The 20,023-nt window shown below is 40.5% G+C and overlaps 1 protein-coding gene across 6 annotated transcripts in view; it reads right to left on the reverse strand.

The window, feature by feature from the left end:
- Nucleotides 1–20,023, reverse strand: part of trps1 (trichorhinophalangeal syndrome I) — a 125,173-nt gene that overhangs the window by 89,409 nt on the left and 15,741 nt on the right. For 5 of the 6 annotated variants that reach the window (XM_082520881.1, XM_082520882.1, XM_082520880.1 and 2 more), the window contains exon 2: nucleotides 14,590–15,116. In XM_082520881.1, coding sequence (XP_082377007.1) covers nucleotides 14,590–14,602 — 13 coding nt within the window. In that variant the 5' untranslated portion in view covers nucleotides 14,603–15,116. Of the gene's footprint in view, nucleotides 1–4,404; nucleotides 4,443–14,589; nucleotides 15,117–20,023 lie in introns of all 6 variants that reach the window. The other variant, XM_082520884.1, reaches the window with a different exon arrangement.

The raw sequence follows: 20,023 nt of genomic DNA on the forward strand, positions 1-20,023 counted from the left end.
TTGAGGGTAACTAAGTTTGAAAATTTTGAAATGATTCAATGTTGTTAGAGAATTTTTAAATATATCTTGTCATTTAAAACTGCTATTCAATTTAATTCGGTTTTATTAAGGTACTTTATGTTGGTAAGGTAAAGACCCTACAGTAATAATGAGAAAACCCCAACAATCGAACAGCCCCCCCTTTGACCAAGCACTTGGCAACAGTGGGAAGGAAAAACTCCCTTTTAACAGAAAGAAACTGTCAACAGAATCAGGCTCAGGGAGGGGCAGCCATCTGCCGCGACTAGCTGGGGGTGAAGGGAGGAAGACAGGACAAAAGACATGCTGTGGAAGAGAGCACAGATCAATAAAAACCTACACATAGTGAGTGAAGAGGAAACACTCAGTGCATTAAACGTCCAGCATCCTACATCTACTGCAGCATATTCCAACCTGTCTAGCATCCGCTAAGCATACCAGGTTAAACTAGAATAACTTTATTGCTCCAGCTTTCACATCAAACTGCACAGCTCATACATACCGAGGATGTCACCCTAATGTACGCGGACCCGATTTGATCTAATTCTGCATTCTCAACATGATAAACTGAAATCGATCAACTGTGATTATGTGTCTCAGCGTGCTCTGGATGATTTTATGGAGGAGGGTGAAGCAGAGGCTTTGTGAGCGGGATGAAGGTGGCGATTATTCCAGGAGGGTCATCTTGACTCAAGTCCTCTGGCTGCAATATCGACAGAATGGTATCGACCATTAATCGTGTATTGTGGAGCTAGCGCCAGCATCCCACCTGCAATGCACTTTGGATAATAAGTTATGTAGAAAAAAAAAGAGAGAAAGAAGTGAATGTAAACAGAGCCTCCTGTAAACACCTGCTAAGGAAATTCACTCTGACCTTAGGGCGGGTTTTCATCATATTCTGGACCTGAGGGTAAATACAGCATTACGCTCGGTCTTGTCTAAAATATGTTTGCCATTTAGAAACTGGCACTGTGAACGGATACAGGGCTCTGATCATTCTGACATCTGGCATCAAAAAGGAGAGGCTACGAGGTAAACTTTCAATATTCCTGTGCATTTATTTTGCATGTCAATTAAAGTGACTACAAAAGACAGCAGTATGCAATGGCTGTCAGCTACAATACCCAAACTCCAAGAAGGCATATTTTGTCACCTACAGCATTGAGCAAACTCTACCCGTGATTACAAAACACTGTCAGAATTCAACAAGGGAGGACTGTTTTCTGAGGGAGTGATTCCAACGCGGTTTAGCTATCAGCTCGCATGGCCTCAAACTAATGACATGATCACATTTGAAAAAGAAGAGCTTAACACACCCTATCCTACCTGTTCTGCCAGAACTTATCAGCCTCTTTCGTGTGTGTGTGTTGAGGTCGTGTGTTCTCAACTAGATTAGGACACCTTAAATAGGTCAGAGATTTACAAGAGATTCGGGTGGATCAGTAATAAGAGCACAGGTATGTAATGTTTAGTTCTCACACCCATCTAACTGCTGGTACACCCCTAAAAAATTCCACATGCATACACACAAATACAAGCATGGACGCGCACCAAGCGAAGAGTTCAGCGCCTAAACCTATTTAGCTGATACTACACCCTAAATCCTTTCATCTCTTATTTTATACCCAGCCCCTCCCTCTGTCTTCCCTTCTGTTCGTCTCTTTTTGTTCTCCTCTCTAATCTCTCTGATCTATGATGAATGGCATTAAAAAATGGCGTACCCTTGGTGTGCTGCTGAAAATCTCTTCCTTTTATTTTTTAATATGTTCAATTTTTACTACAATTGGCAGCCTAAGCTGTTCTCCCGATGTTAAAGACTGTCCCATAGACCTGGAGCAACACAACAGGTATAAAATTATCAAATACACATTGGTAGTATCAGGGAAATTGGCAAGCCGAACAGCTATCGGTTACCCTCTATCTGCACCTTTTAGCTAACTTCCTCTCAATATTACCTGTTGTCAGCATTTAATATTTGTACTTGCGCCATTTCGTCCCAGTTACGCATGAGTCAAACATAACAAACCACAAGTCTGGCAAGGACTTAAAAAAGTGAAGGCATGCAAAACTGAAATCGCTGAAAATGCTTTGCCATTCACAATTGTTTATCCTCTGGGGTTGATTAACCCAAAAAATAAATCACAAGGCTGTTTGGCAGCTGATCTGAAGGTCTCTGACATCAGATCCTTGCACCTCCTAAGACTAATCAACTTGTATTTTGTAAGATGACCTTCTGATGAGAAGACCTACTGACGTTAGAAAAAAAAGGTAGGGAGACTGAGAAAGAGAGCTTTAGAAAGACAGCCTGAAAAGGAAGAGACAGGGAACCAGAAAGAGGATGAAATGTGAATTCATTGCCTTAAAAGCAGCTCTGAGTAAAACAGTTTGATAAGAATCAGACTGCACATGCACATGTGCAAACACACACACACACACACACACACACACACACACACACAACCATTTACTCTGAACCTCTTTGGACAGATACGCAGATAAGATGTGTTCAATTAGTGTTCAATTATGGTGCGTGTGCGTGTGTGTGTGTGTGTGTGTGTGTGTGTGCAAGAAAAGAAAGCCAGCTTGAGACAGAAGCAGGGATAAGATTCTTTCCACCTATGTGTCATTTCCTCTCTCCCTCTCTTTCTCCCTCTCTCACCAGCTCTATGTGTGCATTACATTATTCCTATCTAACGAGGCTTTCGATCACTCCCTCTCCTTCTCCGCAAGCCTTTCCTTATCATCCCGCGATTCATGGCACATCTCCCTGAAGCAATAATTCAACTATCCTCCAAAAAAAAAGACTTAAAAAAAACACCAAAAAAACTACGCTGTCAATTTCTAGCCATGTGACAGTGTGTCACTAGATGATCACATGAAAAGGAGTCTTGTGTGATGTGATACTCAACTGATCCCTGTAATAAAATTGTCTTTTCTCTTGTCTGGGTTTAACGGGAGGGGTTGGGGGATCAGGATCAGCTGTGAGCTATGCTTCAGAAACTGGCATGTACTCTTTGACCTACTTCAAGTTATGTTAGAAACTGAAAACTTTAAAACAATGGTTCCCAATGTAGGAATTCCAACAAAGAACAGCAGAATAAATCTGGTCCTTGCAAACTTGTGTGTAATGTTCTGTCTTCTAAATGTCAAATAACTCTGACTTGGAATATTATCAATCTAAACTGTTTAAAGTGCTTACACTGTGCTCATTTCCTTTTGTTTTAAGAGTAGCTTTGTATGATTGTCAGATCAAAATAATCCTGAAATGCAAAGCTGTTTTAGGCCTCAGGAAAACAGACCTATAGACTATATGACTAGATTGTACTATATAAACTGGCAAAAAAACTAGTTGCTAGGAAAAAAAAATTACTATTTCGCTGAGTAGTTGTGTGTGGTTTTAAGAGGATTCTTACTGTTGGTAAAATTTGTTGCAAAGAAGTAAACAATGCTGTACTGAAAGTAGGGTGCTGCTGTTGCTAGACGTTTGTAAGGAAGATGCCAACTTGTCTGCAAACACTCATTAACTGCTCGCTAACAGTATTGAAAGCTTAAAAGACGCAAACTGGAAGCGAAATGGCACAACTTACACACTTTTTCATGTTTCACTGCCTTTCAGTGGTTAGTTAAGAACTGTTTGTTTGCAGTGAGTATCTTCCACGCCAATGGCAATTTGCTAAACAGCAAAAACTTGCCAACTGGTCGGGAAATACACAATGTTTCCTAGTGACAGGGTCATTGACCAGCATGTGTGACTGAGGTCTTAGCTCTATTCGTTATTCTACCATCATAGACAGAAGCAGGCATGTCAAGCTTCTGTGCTAGTAGGCAGAGATGTGTGCTGAGTTGACCATATCAGGGATATCCACTGTCTTTGACTTCATACAGAGGCAAGAGTAGAAAAAAAACTGTCTGCATCCTTTCATTTAGAGCAGTGTGAAACCCGAGGGGCTCCTTGCACATATGCTAAACTCATTATTTGAAACCTTGGCTACCTTTAATATAAGCTTCCACCGTTAAGCCGGGAATTAGAGAAAAGCATAATAAGTCAAATTTTTTAAAACCTTTTTATCATATCTATCCATTTGGTTTTCTGAAAATTTGAGAATTCCTGCTTTAAAATTCTAAGCTGTGCAGTAACAGCGTGCAGTCCTTTTCAATCCGTCCCTGCTGAGTGCAGCACAAAGGTGTTTTTTTCCATGCTGGAAATTTGTCAAGAGTTTATCAAGATAGGGCAGCGTTCAAGCATACAAGCCAAGGGTAGCGGGGAAGGGTGGCAGAGTGACTCAAGAGTAAAGCATCCTTCAACCAGAAGGCTAAGTTATCTCCCTCGTGACTGTGAAAATCCAACCTGCTAAAGTGTCCTTGAGCAAGACACCAAATGCCTACCAGTCCCAGGGGTGCTGTTCTGTAGCGGAGGTTGCAATCTACAGGGGGAGATGAAAAGAGACGATTTCACTACTGGGGATCACTGGAGTATCACAAAAAAGCCTGTGAGCTAAAGTCACCAGTTCCACGCCTCACCTCACCACAAAACACTCTGGTGGCAAATTATCTGCCTCCCCCTCTTTCTGTCTATGTGGCACTCTTTTCTCTTACTGCCTTCCTCTTTCTCTCTCCTCCTGTCCTATTATGGACATAGCAACAGTTTTGCTGTCAGGACGACTAAAGATTTGATTCAGTGTCTGTCCCTGTCTGAATGTGTGTCTGTGTGTGTGTTGTGTGCATGATAGCAGATAAGAGCCATATATAAACAGCACTTAAAAGCAGAAATGTAAATGTTTAGAAGTCACTGCAGAACACAGACCATATCAAGATACCAGAGAGAGCAAGAAAGAGAGAGAAAGGAAGATTAAAGCAGAGTTCACACCGGGAGAACTAGCAGACTACAGTTGAGACTCAAGTTGGATTCCAGTCATCGAGAAGACTTGGTGGAATTTCACATCTCAAAGCATCCAAACTGTTTAATCTGCTGCTGAAAGTGAAGGAAGTTTTGAAAAACTGACCAGGATGCATTTGCACCTGTGTAGCCTGTTCAATTCAAGGCATCATATTCATAGGTAAAATAGTACAGAAGCCACGCTGGAGTGTCCGGGCAAACAGGAGTATAGGCACGTATCTTTTACAGAGGAGGTTTCTGTATAGGCATAATGCATCAAACGCTTAAAAAATATCCAAAACGTCATTTAAGACAACTCTTTGATTATTTTATAGACATTTTTAGAAACTACTGCAATGACATAATGACTGAAAAGCCACATAAAGAGCAATTAACCTCAGCAGTTTCACTCATCAGAGAGGGGAAACTATCGTTTTATGCCGTCAATCAAAATTTTAAGCTATGAGACTTAATAGTGACCTAATTTTGAGTGAGTCACACAGGTCTCGAGATGGGTCGGTGGCTCTCTAGCAACCATCGTCAACAGGGAAAATTTTCGTTTCCGCAGCTGGTTGGTGAGTGGTCAGTAGAGGTTGCTGGCCATCGCTAGATAAAATTAGTATACAGAAATGAAGAGGTATACGGTTTGCTTTGGTTGCTAGTAGATTGCTGTGGTTGCCCATAGTTACATTTCAACAGCCTTTGTAGTCTACATCTTGGGCAAGATGGTGAACCCCAAGTTGCTCTCTGATGTGTTCCTCGGACCATGAATGTTGAATAGAGAGCTCTTCAGCATAAGGAAAAGTGCTTATACACATAAGTGAATGAGGCATGTTCTATAAAGTGCTTTGTGTGCGTTAGATGAGAACCAGTCCACTACCACTTGGTGAATAGTTGGCGAGTGTTTGCAGGCATGTTGGCATCTTTCATGTGAGTGAGAAAAGCAATAACAACAGACACCTTCAGATAGCGAACAAATTCTACAAACAGCTTCACATCAGAAACGTTGGGAGTTTCTCTTTAATTTCTATTTAACTTTTCTACTTAGAGACAGTGATATATGAGCATTTCTCAACACATCTGACAAAAACCCAACACAAATTATTTATTGAAACATGGCCCTTTAGACTGATTGGCCTTTTTGCTTACAAATTCACTGTAACTTTGGATCCAACACTCGAACCGAAGCTGTAAAGAACTTCATGAATCAAACATGACATGTTTCTTTACCATAATATAAAAGCTTGCACATTTTGTGAAAGGCTGCTGCAGATGAGGCTTCAGTGTGCGAATCCTCGAAGGAACAAGCAGGAACAAGTCCATTTTCACATATATATGTGATCTAAATGTACTTATTGTGCTTGGTTGAGAGTTTGTGTTTGGTTACACAAGTGTGTGGCTGCGCAAGCAAGTGAGTGATTGTTAGCAGAAGCTCGTTAACCTCAGAAGTCATTACCACAGCCTCGAGGTTTACGGCAATTAGACAAAATAAACGGCAAACGAAAAACAAAAAAAAGGATAAATGAAAAACAAGAGGAGAGAAGAAAGTGATTACTGGAGAAAAAATTAAAGTGATTATTTTCACCAATTTGAGAAAACAATAACCCTCCCCCCTCAGCTCTATCCCCCATGAGAGCGGCTAAACACAATTGCTGAAAAGAAAGTAATAATTGGAGAAAAATAGAAAGCGATCATTAGAGTTAAGAAGAAAAAAAACACATTCGTTTTGATAATTTCTAATATAGCTAATGCGAAAGAGGAAAAAAAAAGGCAAATGTTGTAATTTATGAGAGACGAAAAAGGAAGTGCAGTGAATACGCATGTATGTGTGTGTGAGTCGGAGGAAAAGGGGTAGTAGTTGACATCACTGCTCCTATGTAGACTTCTTTTTTTCTCTTTTCTCAAGACGTTTTTGTTTTTACAGCTTCACTCTGGGCAGACCAGACCGTTGTACACACGTTCATGCGCACAAACACACACACCCTCGCTCGCTCTCCCTCTATCTCTCTCTCGCTCACATACACACATGCACACTCCCATACATATTCCCATACGCACAGACCCCTAAAGGGGCCTTTTTTCCACATTGGACCATATGGTGCAGACAGGCGCACGGAAACAATTCTCTAAAAACAACACACATTCTACACTTAGAAACCTACCACACACACACACACACAGGCTCATAGATTTTCCCTCTCGCTCTCTCTCTTTCAAACACACACACATACACATGCACACACCAGACAGTTAAATCTGCTGAATGAATTGCTGCCTTGTTCAGCAGTGCACTAATGGCAAGAACCTGCTATGGCGATTACCGCACACACACACACACACACACACACACACACACACACACACACACACACACACACACACACACACACACACACACACACCAGGGCTTAGCATTAGGCATTCTAGGGCACTTATCCATTAGAGAGGTTAGTTATTTTCCTCACTCCAAATGTAGGTATTCAGCTTAATATTCCAACAGCGGTGGTTGTAAATCTGCTCGGTTAAGGAGCTGGGGCAGATCTCTCCGAAAAGCTGGATCTCCTTAGTACACCAGGATGGAGCTCAACCAATTATACAAGCTAATAAAAAGGCTGATATTTTACTTGTTTTTATTTTTATTTTACTATAAAAACCTGACGGTGAAGCCTTGAAATCTTTATTTTAAAAAAAGTTGTAATTATGATGTATTCAGTTGCGTATCCTCGTAGCTTTCTTTCTGTTTCAGTAAGTCTTGCTTACCATTTCCATTAGCTTACTCTACTTAAAAAATCTTCCCACATATCCTCTAGGTCACAGTTTTGTTTTCTCTCACAGTCGGTAAATCCACTTTTCTGCCAGTCTCTCTAGTTCCCTTTTTCTCTCGTGTAATCAAAGACGCAGCAGGTTCTCCATTATTCTTTAAATTTGGCACTTTTCATCTTTCATTTCAGAGTCAAATTTAACAGTGTTTGTTATTGCAGTCAAATGTATCCGATGGACTCAAAGCAGCTGGAGACAAGAATGCCCAATTTTTCAGCTCCACTTACTCAGCATTGATTTGTTAAGACTGAAAAAAGTGACTTCTGTAATGCGCGATGCCGAGAAAGAGAGCACTGAGTCATCTCACTCAGAGGGAAACTTCCTTTCATACTAATGGGGAAGAAACTGCACATAATAAAGAAACGTTTCCATAATGTAAAAGTTAGGGTTACAAACATTACTGTCACAATTATTTTCATTCTTAGTCATTTGCTATTTTATCCTGTGATTGTTTATTTCTAAGTAATACCATTAACTGCTATTAACAGCTTTGTGTTTTCAGCTGAACAGAACCAATGTCAAACCTACTTTGTCAAAAAAAAACAAGAGATTTTGCATGAAAATACTTAAAAGGCCACCCCCAAAGACACCAAAACTAAAGCAAGGCAGAGGCTGTTTAAGCATAAGGCAAGTATGTCTTGCATAAGTAATAATCAACAACGCACTGCTCGACATAGACTAGCAAATCTAGGATACCCCACGTTGTAATGTTTTTAGAAATGCCATGTTAGACCCATAAAAGTTCCTGAAAAGTTCCTGCAGCTGATTTAAACCACACCTTTACACGTTTAGTTCTCTCTAGCATTGTCACTATGAGCAAGGACTATGCGTGTGCATCAGTCTGTGTGCTCTGCAGTGATTGACAGCTGCCGTTGCCGATGCTATACATCCTTCATGAGAGCACTCTGTCTTCTGGATCAAGGAAGCGAGATAATGCATCATGGACAAATGTCTTAATCTCACTTAATCTTACTTGACATTGTCCACTTTTTTGGGGGGGGGGCACAAGTGAGAGCCACTGCACAGTTGTAATTTTGTCACACAGACTTTTGTTGTAAATGACACATTAATGTTATCAGAACATAAAAAGGTGTCTGGGGTGCTTTTTTAGTCACAAAGCATCATGTTCAGATGCCATCAAGCTAGTATTAAAAAAAAGGATTTGAGGTTGAAAGTGGCTTTAGTCAGTTTATCTTTAATGACAATTTTGCTCCTGCATTGTTCCACACAACAGCAAGCAGTCCCTCACCACTTGCACTGGCATTCCAGTCAAACAAACACAGCCATGTGCTGTGAAACTCATTGCATCGTGGTGACTGTCTGGGTTGCATTTGGCTTCAGTGAGCACCTGAAAAAACTACCGTTTGGAACTATCTGTCAGCCCCCAGCTACTCTGTTTTTATTGTTCTGGCAACTTGTTCTGCTGCTGCCAGGCACCCTGGCTCCTTTGGATGGCTGTGCTGGCTGCTAGTTTTAGCATCACCACCAGCAACTGGCCTGTCAGCTCCCAGCAACTCTGTCTTTATCGTCCTGGGTAAGGGTTCTGGTGCTGCCGGCCTGGCAGGAGTACTATCAGCAGCAGCCTGAGCTTCTGTCTTCCCCTTTGTTGTTCCTCATCAGTGGACTCTCTACAGAGTCTGTCAACAGTTGAAAATTTGATGTAATTCACAAAATCAACTCCGTATTAAAAAAACGAGTGTGGTCGTTAATTTTGTCCAAACTTCCAATACGATGTCATGTTATATAAATGAGTGGGTCAAAGCTGCTACAGAGCACTGCGGTGATAAAACATTTACAAGCAATGCCAGTAAAGACACAGCATTCCTACGACTAATACATGGGTGGAAAAAACTGAATATCAGCAACATTTGATTACAGAAAAAAATGACAGTATGCAGTATTTTGGGGGAGAAACTTCATTCAAGCTGACTTCAAACTTTCTGCAACTCCGTCAAGGCTGCAACTGCAGAGATTTTTCCTTCCAGACATACTGGGGCAGCACGCAGCTGTATAGTTCACCAGCATATGGATTAAATAAATACAGTCTGCACAGAGCTTGTTAACACTTGTTCACTTGGATCCAGCACAAGTTTTAGGCAAACCCAACAAAAAAAACATGCACTCACATCTGTGCACACCCAGACCAAAGCGTACATGTAACTTATATGCACACAAAGAAGTATGACACACACATGCAAACATCCTTAAAGGAGTAAATGTGTAGGTAAGTATTGTGAATCCACACATAAATATATAGAGAAACTGGAGGGAACCTTTTGATAAATACTAAGTAGCATGTTAGTGATTAGCAAAAACTCCATTTACCACACTAAGGCAAGTCTGTTTGTATGTCTGAATCCAATTTAACCAGTTTTCGAATCAGCATAAATTAACTGTATGGGAGTTTCATCTAATCATACACTTGGTTGGATATAAAAAGAATAAATTGTACATTTTAGCTGAATCTTTTATCTTTTACATGCGCACTAACATCTTACGTGTATCCAACAGTTACTTGGAAGTGCTTCAGTTGAGATAGCACAACTCTCTCTCACACACACACGCAAAACTGTTGGTTGGGGTCTGATCTACTTCTGGCTATGTAGTCAGTTGCTAACAAAATCTGATTAATGGATTTCAACTCAGTCTCTCCAACAAACACAGAAGCAGACTGAGAGGAAGATGAATTGGTACAAGCTTTGAAAACTAGGTTGGGTCCACTGCCTCAGCTTTGCCTAGTTACCGTTCTTAATCTGATTAATCAAATTTTTTTCCTCCTAGAAAGGCTTTGGAAAGTGAGCGCACCAAGCACCGAATGCTAGTCAGGTTTTGCTGTGTGAATCTGACCCTCCAAACAATTTGGATACGAGGAGAAACAAACATGAACTGTGCCATGCGTGCCTGCATTAATGATAACATTTCTTCAAGCCTTCAACTTGTTCCAGCATCAGTTTATGTCGTAAGATATACGATATGCCATCTCGATCCAAATGTTAACCAGGCTTATAGGCCTACCCCAAATCTAGGCATATTATGCCTAGATTTGGGGGTTGCAAGCCTGCTGGCATCTGGGCTGCAATGCGGTAGTATGGACAGCTCTGGGCACAGTTATATAAGCTAATGAACCATCTTAAGAGCCATTGGAGAATTTTTTGTAAACCAAATGCTACATTTATAAACTAACAGCCAATATACAGTACACTGTTGGTCGAGTTTTATCAATATATTACAGACAATGCAATCAATTCCTAAACAGCAACTATTATTGGCCAACTATGTCCTGCCTTGTACTTTGATTGCTCAGAAAGCAAACTCAGAATAAACAGGTCAAAACAGCTGCACCATAAAAAGATAATTATTCAGTGTGACAATGCAATCAGGTCTGCTTTCTCAATGTAGTTACAAACAGAGTTACTGCAAGCATGCAAACAGACCATAATTGAGATAAAACAGACTTATGCAAAGAATTAACACGCATCTGTCACCCTGATCTTTGATTGATTCGGTGTCCTTTAAAGTAGTCGATCATTAACAAACTGACAAATTAAGCCATTAATAGCAATGACACCTGGTGACACCTCCTTTATTAATCTTTGCCTGGCTAAATAATAAGTCTTAATTGGAATCTATTAGAATGAATTGTTAGTTGGGATGTCAGGGACAAAGAAAAAGACTTGTGTGCATGAGTTTGTCCATGTACGTCTTTGCGAGAAGATAAAGGTTTAATGCCCTCTCTACTTATTGATGAATGGGTATGTCTCGACGTCCTACACACACATACGCACACGGAAACACTGAAAAGGAAAAAAAAAACGCGCATATGTGTGTGTATGTGTGGAAAACTAACAGCGGCAGAGCGCGCTGTAAAGCTGCGAGAAGATGAGATCATCACACACACTGAGCTACCTTCTGACCCATTTTGGCAACAGTCAACAGGTAGTTTACACGCGGATGTTCAAACGTTTTCTAAACCAGGCTCTGCTCTGACTTTTGCTGTTTGAGGCCGACACACACAGACAGTAAGAGGGTGACGCAAAAAGAGAGAGAAAGATCTGCTGACAGACAATGGGGAAGGAACACATCAGGAATCACCACCTCAGAGGAGCGAAACTCTTTTGTGGGCTACTATGTCACAGAAACAAAAAAAAAGTCTTTATATGTGCACACTGCGCTGTGTGTTGCGTGCAGGATCAAATTCAAATGGCTCTAACTCTACTCAACATTGCTCAGTTTTTTTAAAGCCTCAAGAAAAAAACAAAAAAAACCTGGCACATGTGACTAACATATCAAAGACTAGGAGATAACCCAACATGCACGCACACCACTGCATCTATGAGAACATTTGTATATACATATTTGAAGGCATGCAATCATGCACATGCATACACACAATTGAATAGACACACACACACATGACCACAGCTAAAAGCATCAAGCAGCTCAAAGTAATCCGCCCTGTTGAATAACATCACCAAGCAAAGCCACCGCACCGCATAATGAAAAACATGCTAACACACACACAGATGCTCGCACACTGTGCAAAAGGACATACGCAAATTTGCATATCCATTATCATTCACTATGGTGCATGCAAAATAGCTACGTAGAAAGATATTCATAAAGACGCACCAAAAGTACAGAGACAGTCTCAAAGACACTCTGCAATGATCGTGCATTTACAGTTAAAGGGTCATTTCACCAAAAAAGACCTGCGTTTTTTAGCCTTCCAGGCTGCTTGGAGTTCACTTTAAAGAGATTTCAACAAAGCTGCTAGTACTCATATACTGAGCTATACAAATAAAGAGGATTCATACACTTCCTAAAAAAATCAACTTATCTTACATAACAATGTATAAGAAACCTTGTTCTGGAGAGTTTTGAACGGTTGAAGCAGTTCCCAATAAAAACTGTTGAGACAGCAGAAAGAGCACGAGAGTGTGTGAGAGAAAGAGAAAGGAAGCAGACGTCGAGAGCTTCAGCGTGCGTTGTGACACAGGTAAAGGAGGATACACAGCAGCTGTTTGTGCACCTTTGTTTGTGTGTCTTTGTGTGTGCTCAGCACAGCTGATGGCTGGTGAAAAATGGAAATAAATAAATTCACAAATTTAAAGCGTGTCAGTTCTTGCAGCTTGTTAGTAACACAAAAGCCCCGATAAGGCAAAATACAGTGCGGTTAAATTACCGTATGTTAGCGTCACAATGCATACAAATGTACACGCCCACATATATACATATATACACACACATCTAGACGAGAATAATTCTCTATTTACATGGCATAATTCAACAATATGGTTGTATGTACCGTATGTGAAAAATATTTCTTGATTTGCGAGCGTTTGGATAAAGGCAGACAGTTCGGCACATACGGTATTTAAACCGAAATAAAAGAATACAGCACTGCTATAATTATAATGTATGCTACACCACAAACCACTGCAGCTTTTTGCACATGCTTACATAATAACCTCAGCTGTAAATATATGTACTTCCTGCAGTACAATAACCTGTGCAGTGCCATTACGTTCTAGGATCCATGAATGCACATAGCAAAAGGAAAAAGTAACCTTTTCAGTTCAAACACTCTCATATCTGAACAAACAGATCATGTTTTGGTGTTGTACAAAACTCAGCATTTAATTGAACAGGCACTCTTATTCATATGTTACCATCCCCTAATTGCAGGCTCACCATTAACGGTCTCTATGTAGCATGTGGGCTTCTGTAAAGCCTTGGAGATCACTGGTACTAATCGACATTGCTAGTAGTTTGCTGTGGTGGTGCTGGAGTCGACGTTTGAAAGCATATTTATGGGATCTGAAGAGCGAAATTAAAGCAGCGGTGTCAGAAATCTCTTGTTAACAGACATCCCTGGTAACAATTGCATATTTTGGAAGCAAACCAATCAAACAGTAGATCAAGTTGCTCCCTCTAAACTTTACAAAGTGTGAGGAACTAATGAGCTCTGCTAATGAGGTCTACTGAACCAGAATACAGCAGATGCTTACTGGAAGAGCAGGTAATGTTTCGCTATGAGTAAACTGCTCCACTGCTTGATGGCAAAAACAATCTTTTAACTTTTATTTCTGCATAGGAATCATTTGAAACAGCGCAGTATTCGAGCAATATTTAAACAGTTTTCCACCCTCACTGGGTGCCACCAGGCAAACATTAAATACCACAGCGTATGGAGGAGCGATTCAAGGCAACGTGCACAGTCACTTCCTCCACAAGTGATGACTAAGAGCAGTTTTTCATAATACTTCGTTGTTCTGCGTGTACGCCATTTTATCTGCAGTCGCTTAGTAAACTACCCCCCTGTACCCGCTTTGGCTTGAGGTGGTTACATCAGACCCACAAACTGGCCGAGCTCTGAGAACGACGGATGCCTGTTAAAGCTTTTATTTTTTTATTTCTCGTGAAATTGTTTGCTTTCATAGTTTAAAGCAAGACTTGCTGTGCACACACACACCACAAAAACACGCTGAGTTACTGCAGAAAAAGTATATTAATTTTTTTTTTTCAAGGAATGAACGCTGATGCTGCAGAAAAAAAGTGAATTATTGTTTTATTTCTAATGAAAAATAATTCATAAACAATTATTAGCACTTTAATTTAATGTAAAAAAATAAATCCCATTAACATTTGTATTAATATTGTATTAAAGATTAGTGTCTAATTAAAAAGTGTATAATATACATTTAATTATTAAATGTTACACTTGATAAACTGACTTTGTAAATATTCACGGTAGTTTTGTCAGAACATGTAGGACAGAAAGCAGCAGAATCCTGAATATCAGCAGTAAAAACATTAAGTTTAAAGTTGTTCACTTTCCTATTGAGGGATTGAAAGTGAAAACATATATGTCCTACCTCTGCTGATCATCGGGTTATATAAACATCATGGCTGGCTCCTGGCTTTGGCATCGGTTTTGATGAAATGGCTCGGTTTAACCCTACGCCGCAGCGGTCCGTCCAGCAGCGCAGTTCGGCTACTGGCCTTCTGTACTCCACAGCGTAATGGAAAGCAGAAACCAGGTGTCAGACCAGAGCTAGTATCCTTCCATTTCTTAATCAGGTCCACACAACTCCTCGCAGGTCCGTGAGCATCCGCGCTGAAATTCTTCGGCTTCTTTGACTTTTGCTTGTGAAGGTCTTCAACTGTAAGTCGCATCAGCTACTTTTAGTCCACGGCTGCTGCCCCCCCCCCCCCTCTCGTACCCTTAACAGCTGGCCATTACAGCTTTGAGTTTGATCAAGTGTGTGTTCTGCGTAAGAGCTGTTATGCAAGCTGTCACGTTTGCTGTCCGGTCCTTTATTTTTTGTTTTGTTTTTTCGTAATTCAATTCTGGTTAAGGTCCTCAGTCATGGTTGTCAGAGTCCACTATCATCTTAACAACCTGCAAAAAGACAGAAAGACAAATACTGTTAGAAATGGGCACATGCTGCAGAAGTTAATGAAACCTATTGGAGCCAGATTTCAGACATTTTTTCCATACTTTACGTTTACGGGAAACAATTTTGCCTGGACTTTAGACGTCTACATTAAAATGGTTGATCAAAGGTGCACAATAGCCAAGAAAACATTCAGTGCCCTGCTCAGACCCCGGCCGGTTTGAGGGTTTTTTTCTTTTCTTTTCCCATATGTGACAGCTGACAATGCCTTTCACATGTGAAGTCAGTTTTGAGGTCTTTTTAAAGTCGGGGCCACGGGTAATTTACAGTACAATTTAAAAAATAAAATAATAATAATAATAATAAATGTGATTCTTTCACAGTGAGCATCGTCAGCTTTCCGTGAACTGAGAAAAAAAAGTTCAATTTTCAACCAAAATCTACAATTAACAAACATGTCTGTGTTTGACAACTGTAAACTCGTTGCTTTTTTGCTTTTTCATGTCAAATTATATTTTCTTTGTACCACCACAGAAGGACGTGAAGCACAACAAACAGCCCGGACATTAACAGTCAGGTAAATAATGAGAAAAGACTGTGCAGGCGCAAAACTACTGGGGGAAAAAAAAGGTCACTAATAATATCCCAAGGATATAATTAACAGTAGAACCCAGCATCTCGCTGTCTTCTTCTTCAAGTATGATTTGCTCACTTTCAATTGTGATTGCTTAATGAATCACAACAAGGCCGTCATTGATGAATAACTTCCAGGAATCAATAAAATAAATGATCACATATTGGATTTCCAGCGGCTGTGCCCGCTGACGAGTCTATTTTTCTTCATTCTGTAATTCTAACTGTTACAAGTTACACTCTAGTTCTCAGTTCCCCCTTTTGTTGCCCCAACCACAAAAATAACCCCACCCTCTGTGTCAGTAACACTCCTCTCCCGCTCTCTTTTTTTTTTTTCATTCTCACTCTGCCACCCTGTCTCCTTCTTTCCATCCATCTCGGCTCTCTCTACCTCGTCCCGCAAATCAAAATGTTAGTCTGTATTTATAATAAACCGTTTTCCTCCAGTGCCTGCATCAACAGTGGATAAAGATTCAATACCTGTTCAGCGGTCTTGACCACTTCCACAGACAGTTCTAACTTTGTTTGGGCTATAGATAGAAAGTTAGCACACCAGAACTGGAGGCTATCATTATCTGAAAATGGATATCTGCTGTTTCGCAAGAAAAAAAATTGCTGGCAATAAAAGCCAAGAACATTATGAGTCATTACTGAAATTATGAGTCATTTTAAAGACCCTCCCATCTTAAAACAGTGCTGTTTTTCAGGATTAAAAACAAACTTCTCAGAAAAAAACACGATGATTTCCAGGTAGGCACTTGGAAAAAAGTTGTCCATAGGTAACCTTGTGAAAGTGTCCACACCACAAAAAAACAAACAAAAAACAAACAAACAAAGAACACAACAAACAAACAAAAAAAGAAGGTGAGAACTCCAGTATCACATCAAGCAGACATGCTTCCGGTTATTACATGATCGACCACATCATGTAATAACAGCGTTATAACGAAGAGGACGAATGTTCTTTTCAAAGCAGAAAAAGAGAAATCTAAGAATCAACTTATTCATTAGCAGTTCTCACAAAAGGAAAAGAAAAGAGGAAAGAAAAGTTTTCTTTATCTTAAGAGTGAGTATAGCTTTAAATTTTTTTTTCCTGTGGAACTCTGACTCAGTCAGCCCCTGCTTACTCATTTTCTCAATCACTGTTTTTTGCTTCTTTGGTGTTTTTCTCTGTATTCTCTGTTTCTTTTTCTTCCTTTCTTTTTTTTTTAACTTCCACTATGACTTTTCTTGTTTTCTTGCATTCATTCATCTCTTTTTCTAGTATAACTTCCATTTCCCAAGCTCACGTCCATCAACTTCACGTTTTTCTCCCTCTCTCCGTTCCATGTCTCTCTCCCATCAATTCATCACTGAGCTCGCTGTCACATTAATGTGTTTCTTCTGACTGTTTTTCCAACTGTCATTGTGGCTGAGATACCCCCCACCTCCCAACCACCGCCACAGCCCCCCCATCCCTTCTGCGCTCACTCCCGCAGCCCCCCACCCCCCCATACACACACACTTTGTGAATGCGTGTGGTCCAGTCCGGCCATAGACTGTTACATTGTCCCAGACAGGTTGGACTGCGCCACTAGCCAGCAGACGAGGGGGGGATGGGGGGAGGTGGAAAGCGGGGGTTCCTAGGCAATGTTTGTTTTTCTGTTTCCAATTTGGTCCAGCCTGAGGAACTCCACACTCCGCTCTGTCTCAAACACACCATTCATGACGGCCTGACGTACATGATTACACACACATGCCCACTCGCCAGCTCTCCGCTTGCTCCGAAGCACGCACACACATGCAAACAGACGCACACACGCGTTACATGCTCTCACTGCCTCCAACAGACGCACAGACTTAGTGTAAATCCACGACGACAAACATAGCACTCGAGTTCATTTACAATCATTTTTGTCACGAAACACAAGACCCTCAATTTATCTTTGTCCTCATCTTTTATTGTTTTCTGATTTGTTATTGCTAATGCCGGCTCAAATGACATGGTGGTCAAACTAATTACACTCGTTTCTTCCTCATCTTTCGGCAATTTTTTTTCCTCTGCTGTCCCAAGGAAAATAATTGTCTTTGAAGGGCCGTTTTGATGTGTCTTGTTGCCTTTTCAGATCTTATGTAGGCAGAGTTATGCTCCATGTTTCACCAATTAGAGCACAGAGAGTACATTGTTTGATATTCAGCTCAACTCAACCGTTCCAGCTTAAATGGATTATTGTGGTCATTTTTGCTGTTAGGATTTTAAATACACTAACTAAAGATCTTTCTATGTACTAGTAAAATCGTTATCTTGGATCAATACAGACAAACTGTGCTGACAGGTAGTTATCAGTCTTTTCAGATGTCATGGAATTATCGTCCCCCTGTTTGGTTTAAGCATCAACGATGTACAAGCAGGCACTGTATGCAAATGAGGTTTACTATGATTCAGTGCTCTCCGGCCGGTTCCCTGCAGATCATACCAAAAAAGCAGTGCAAAAGCAGCAAGAGCTGCACGCAGAGCTTTGCCGTTCTATCCGCGGCATAAAACGTACTGAGTAGCAGGTGCAAAACCATAAAGCTGGATGTGGAGCTTTCCAATTTTACTGTCAGGTAAACAAAGGAAACTATTAAACTACTCTGGAGATTCTCATAATAATTTGTTTAGTGATTGCAAACAGCTTGTCAATCAAAGAAAGTTGTCTTCTTCCAAAATCGTAAATTAAATTAATATTAGGAGAAGAGACGAAGCAAGTGTTAATCAAAGCAGTCAATGCCCCAACAGAGCAGATCATACAAAGTGCAGACAATCTTGTACAGTGACGAGACAATGATTGGCCTATGGAGAACATCAAATAACCTTAACCATAAGGTCCTGATGGAACAAAAAATGAACTCCATTAAGATCAGGTAAAATACAGCCAGACACTTTTGTGTTGGCATGCATGACAAAAACAATGTTCTGATGACTACGTCTAAGGTAACAAAAAGAATATTTCCATGTTCCTAACAGATCACTAAAATTCACACTGTTAAATAAAAGCAGAGCTGAAAAAGTCAATTATCTGATAAGCTGATCACCGCAGTGTGTGACCATTCAAACGTTCCAATTCCTTGGTTCCCCCTTCCCTAATCTGAGAATTGATTTTTTTTTCCACAGTGAATTGAATATTTAGGTGGATTGACTAACAAATCAAGAAAAGTGACGGCAGATTAACTAAAATAATAGTTAATAGATAGATAGATAGGAACATCATCCTATCAAGCATGCACATGTTCAACCACACCAAAGAACACAATTAAAACTTCTGCTCTACATTTTGCATTGATCTGACCGTCTGCACGGCAAGCGAGCAAACACACTGTGCCAGTGCTTCTGCTCTCTTGTGAATCACACCACTAAGTGACCTTGATCAACCAGATCTTTCAGCTGCTGAGGTTAAAGCTGAGGGAGTGGCTTACCTATTCATTACTGTATGCAACACCCACAGCTTTTAGACTTTTCTCTGACACATATGCACGTGCAAGTTGCTGACATAGCACAGCTTTCCTGTGATACATAGGTTCCCCCTGAGTGGATAAATAAACAGTTGTAGGACTGATATTAGTCCACTTCTTCCTGTGGGGTTTGGAAATTAGTCTAAAACAGCATCACCGTTGCCACCAGTAACACTATTAATATAAAGAAAACTATACTTTACTACATAGTGTTACAAGTGGTTTTGAAACTGCTGAGCAAATTAATCTGCTACATCTTAGAAAACAAGAAAAGAGAAAGCTCAACTAATTACTAGTTAACTGCAGTTGAGGCTGGTAGAGGAGACAAACTTACCAACCACAGTCAAATGAGTATCCACATTTGCCTCGTGGACAGTGCTAATGTCCCGCCTTGATGTACGATAGTAGCAGGAAACCGGGAGATGCATAAATCAACAGGGGACTGTTGATTCTGACCTTGCTCTCCACAGCTAAGACTCTCATACATCAAAAATAATGGAGAACAAACTCTGCTTCAGTGGTAGTTGTAGGCGTAATGGAAGGAACTAGTAGCTGCATAAATCAACAAGTTGATTGTTGACTCTTGCCTAGCTGTCTTTTCCCCCAAAATACGGAAAACAAACTACAGCTCTGCCAGAAACACACACGCATTACACACATGCATTCCACGAGCCTGCCGAAGTCTGCCAGACATATCTGATGATTTTGAGTACACGCCCACACCCATGCATGCTTGTGTTTGTGTGTGTGTGCCTTGGTTTGGTTTGTCTGTCTGGGTAGGCTCAAACATTACATCAGTCATACACAC

Source organism: Aulonocara stuartgranti, assembly GCF_965226115.1.
Source record: "Aulonocara stuartgranti genome assembly, chromosome: 22".
In the NCBI taxonomy this organism is placed as follows: Eukaryota; Metazoa; Chordata; class Actinopteri; order Cichliformes; family Cichlidae; genus Aulonocara; species Aulonocara stuartgranti.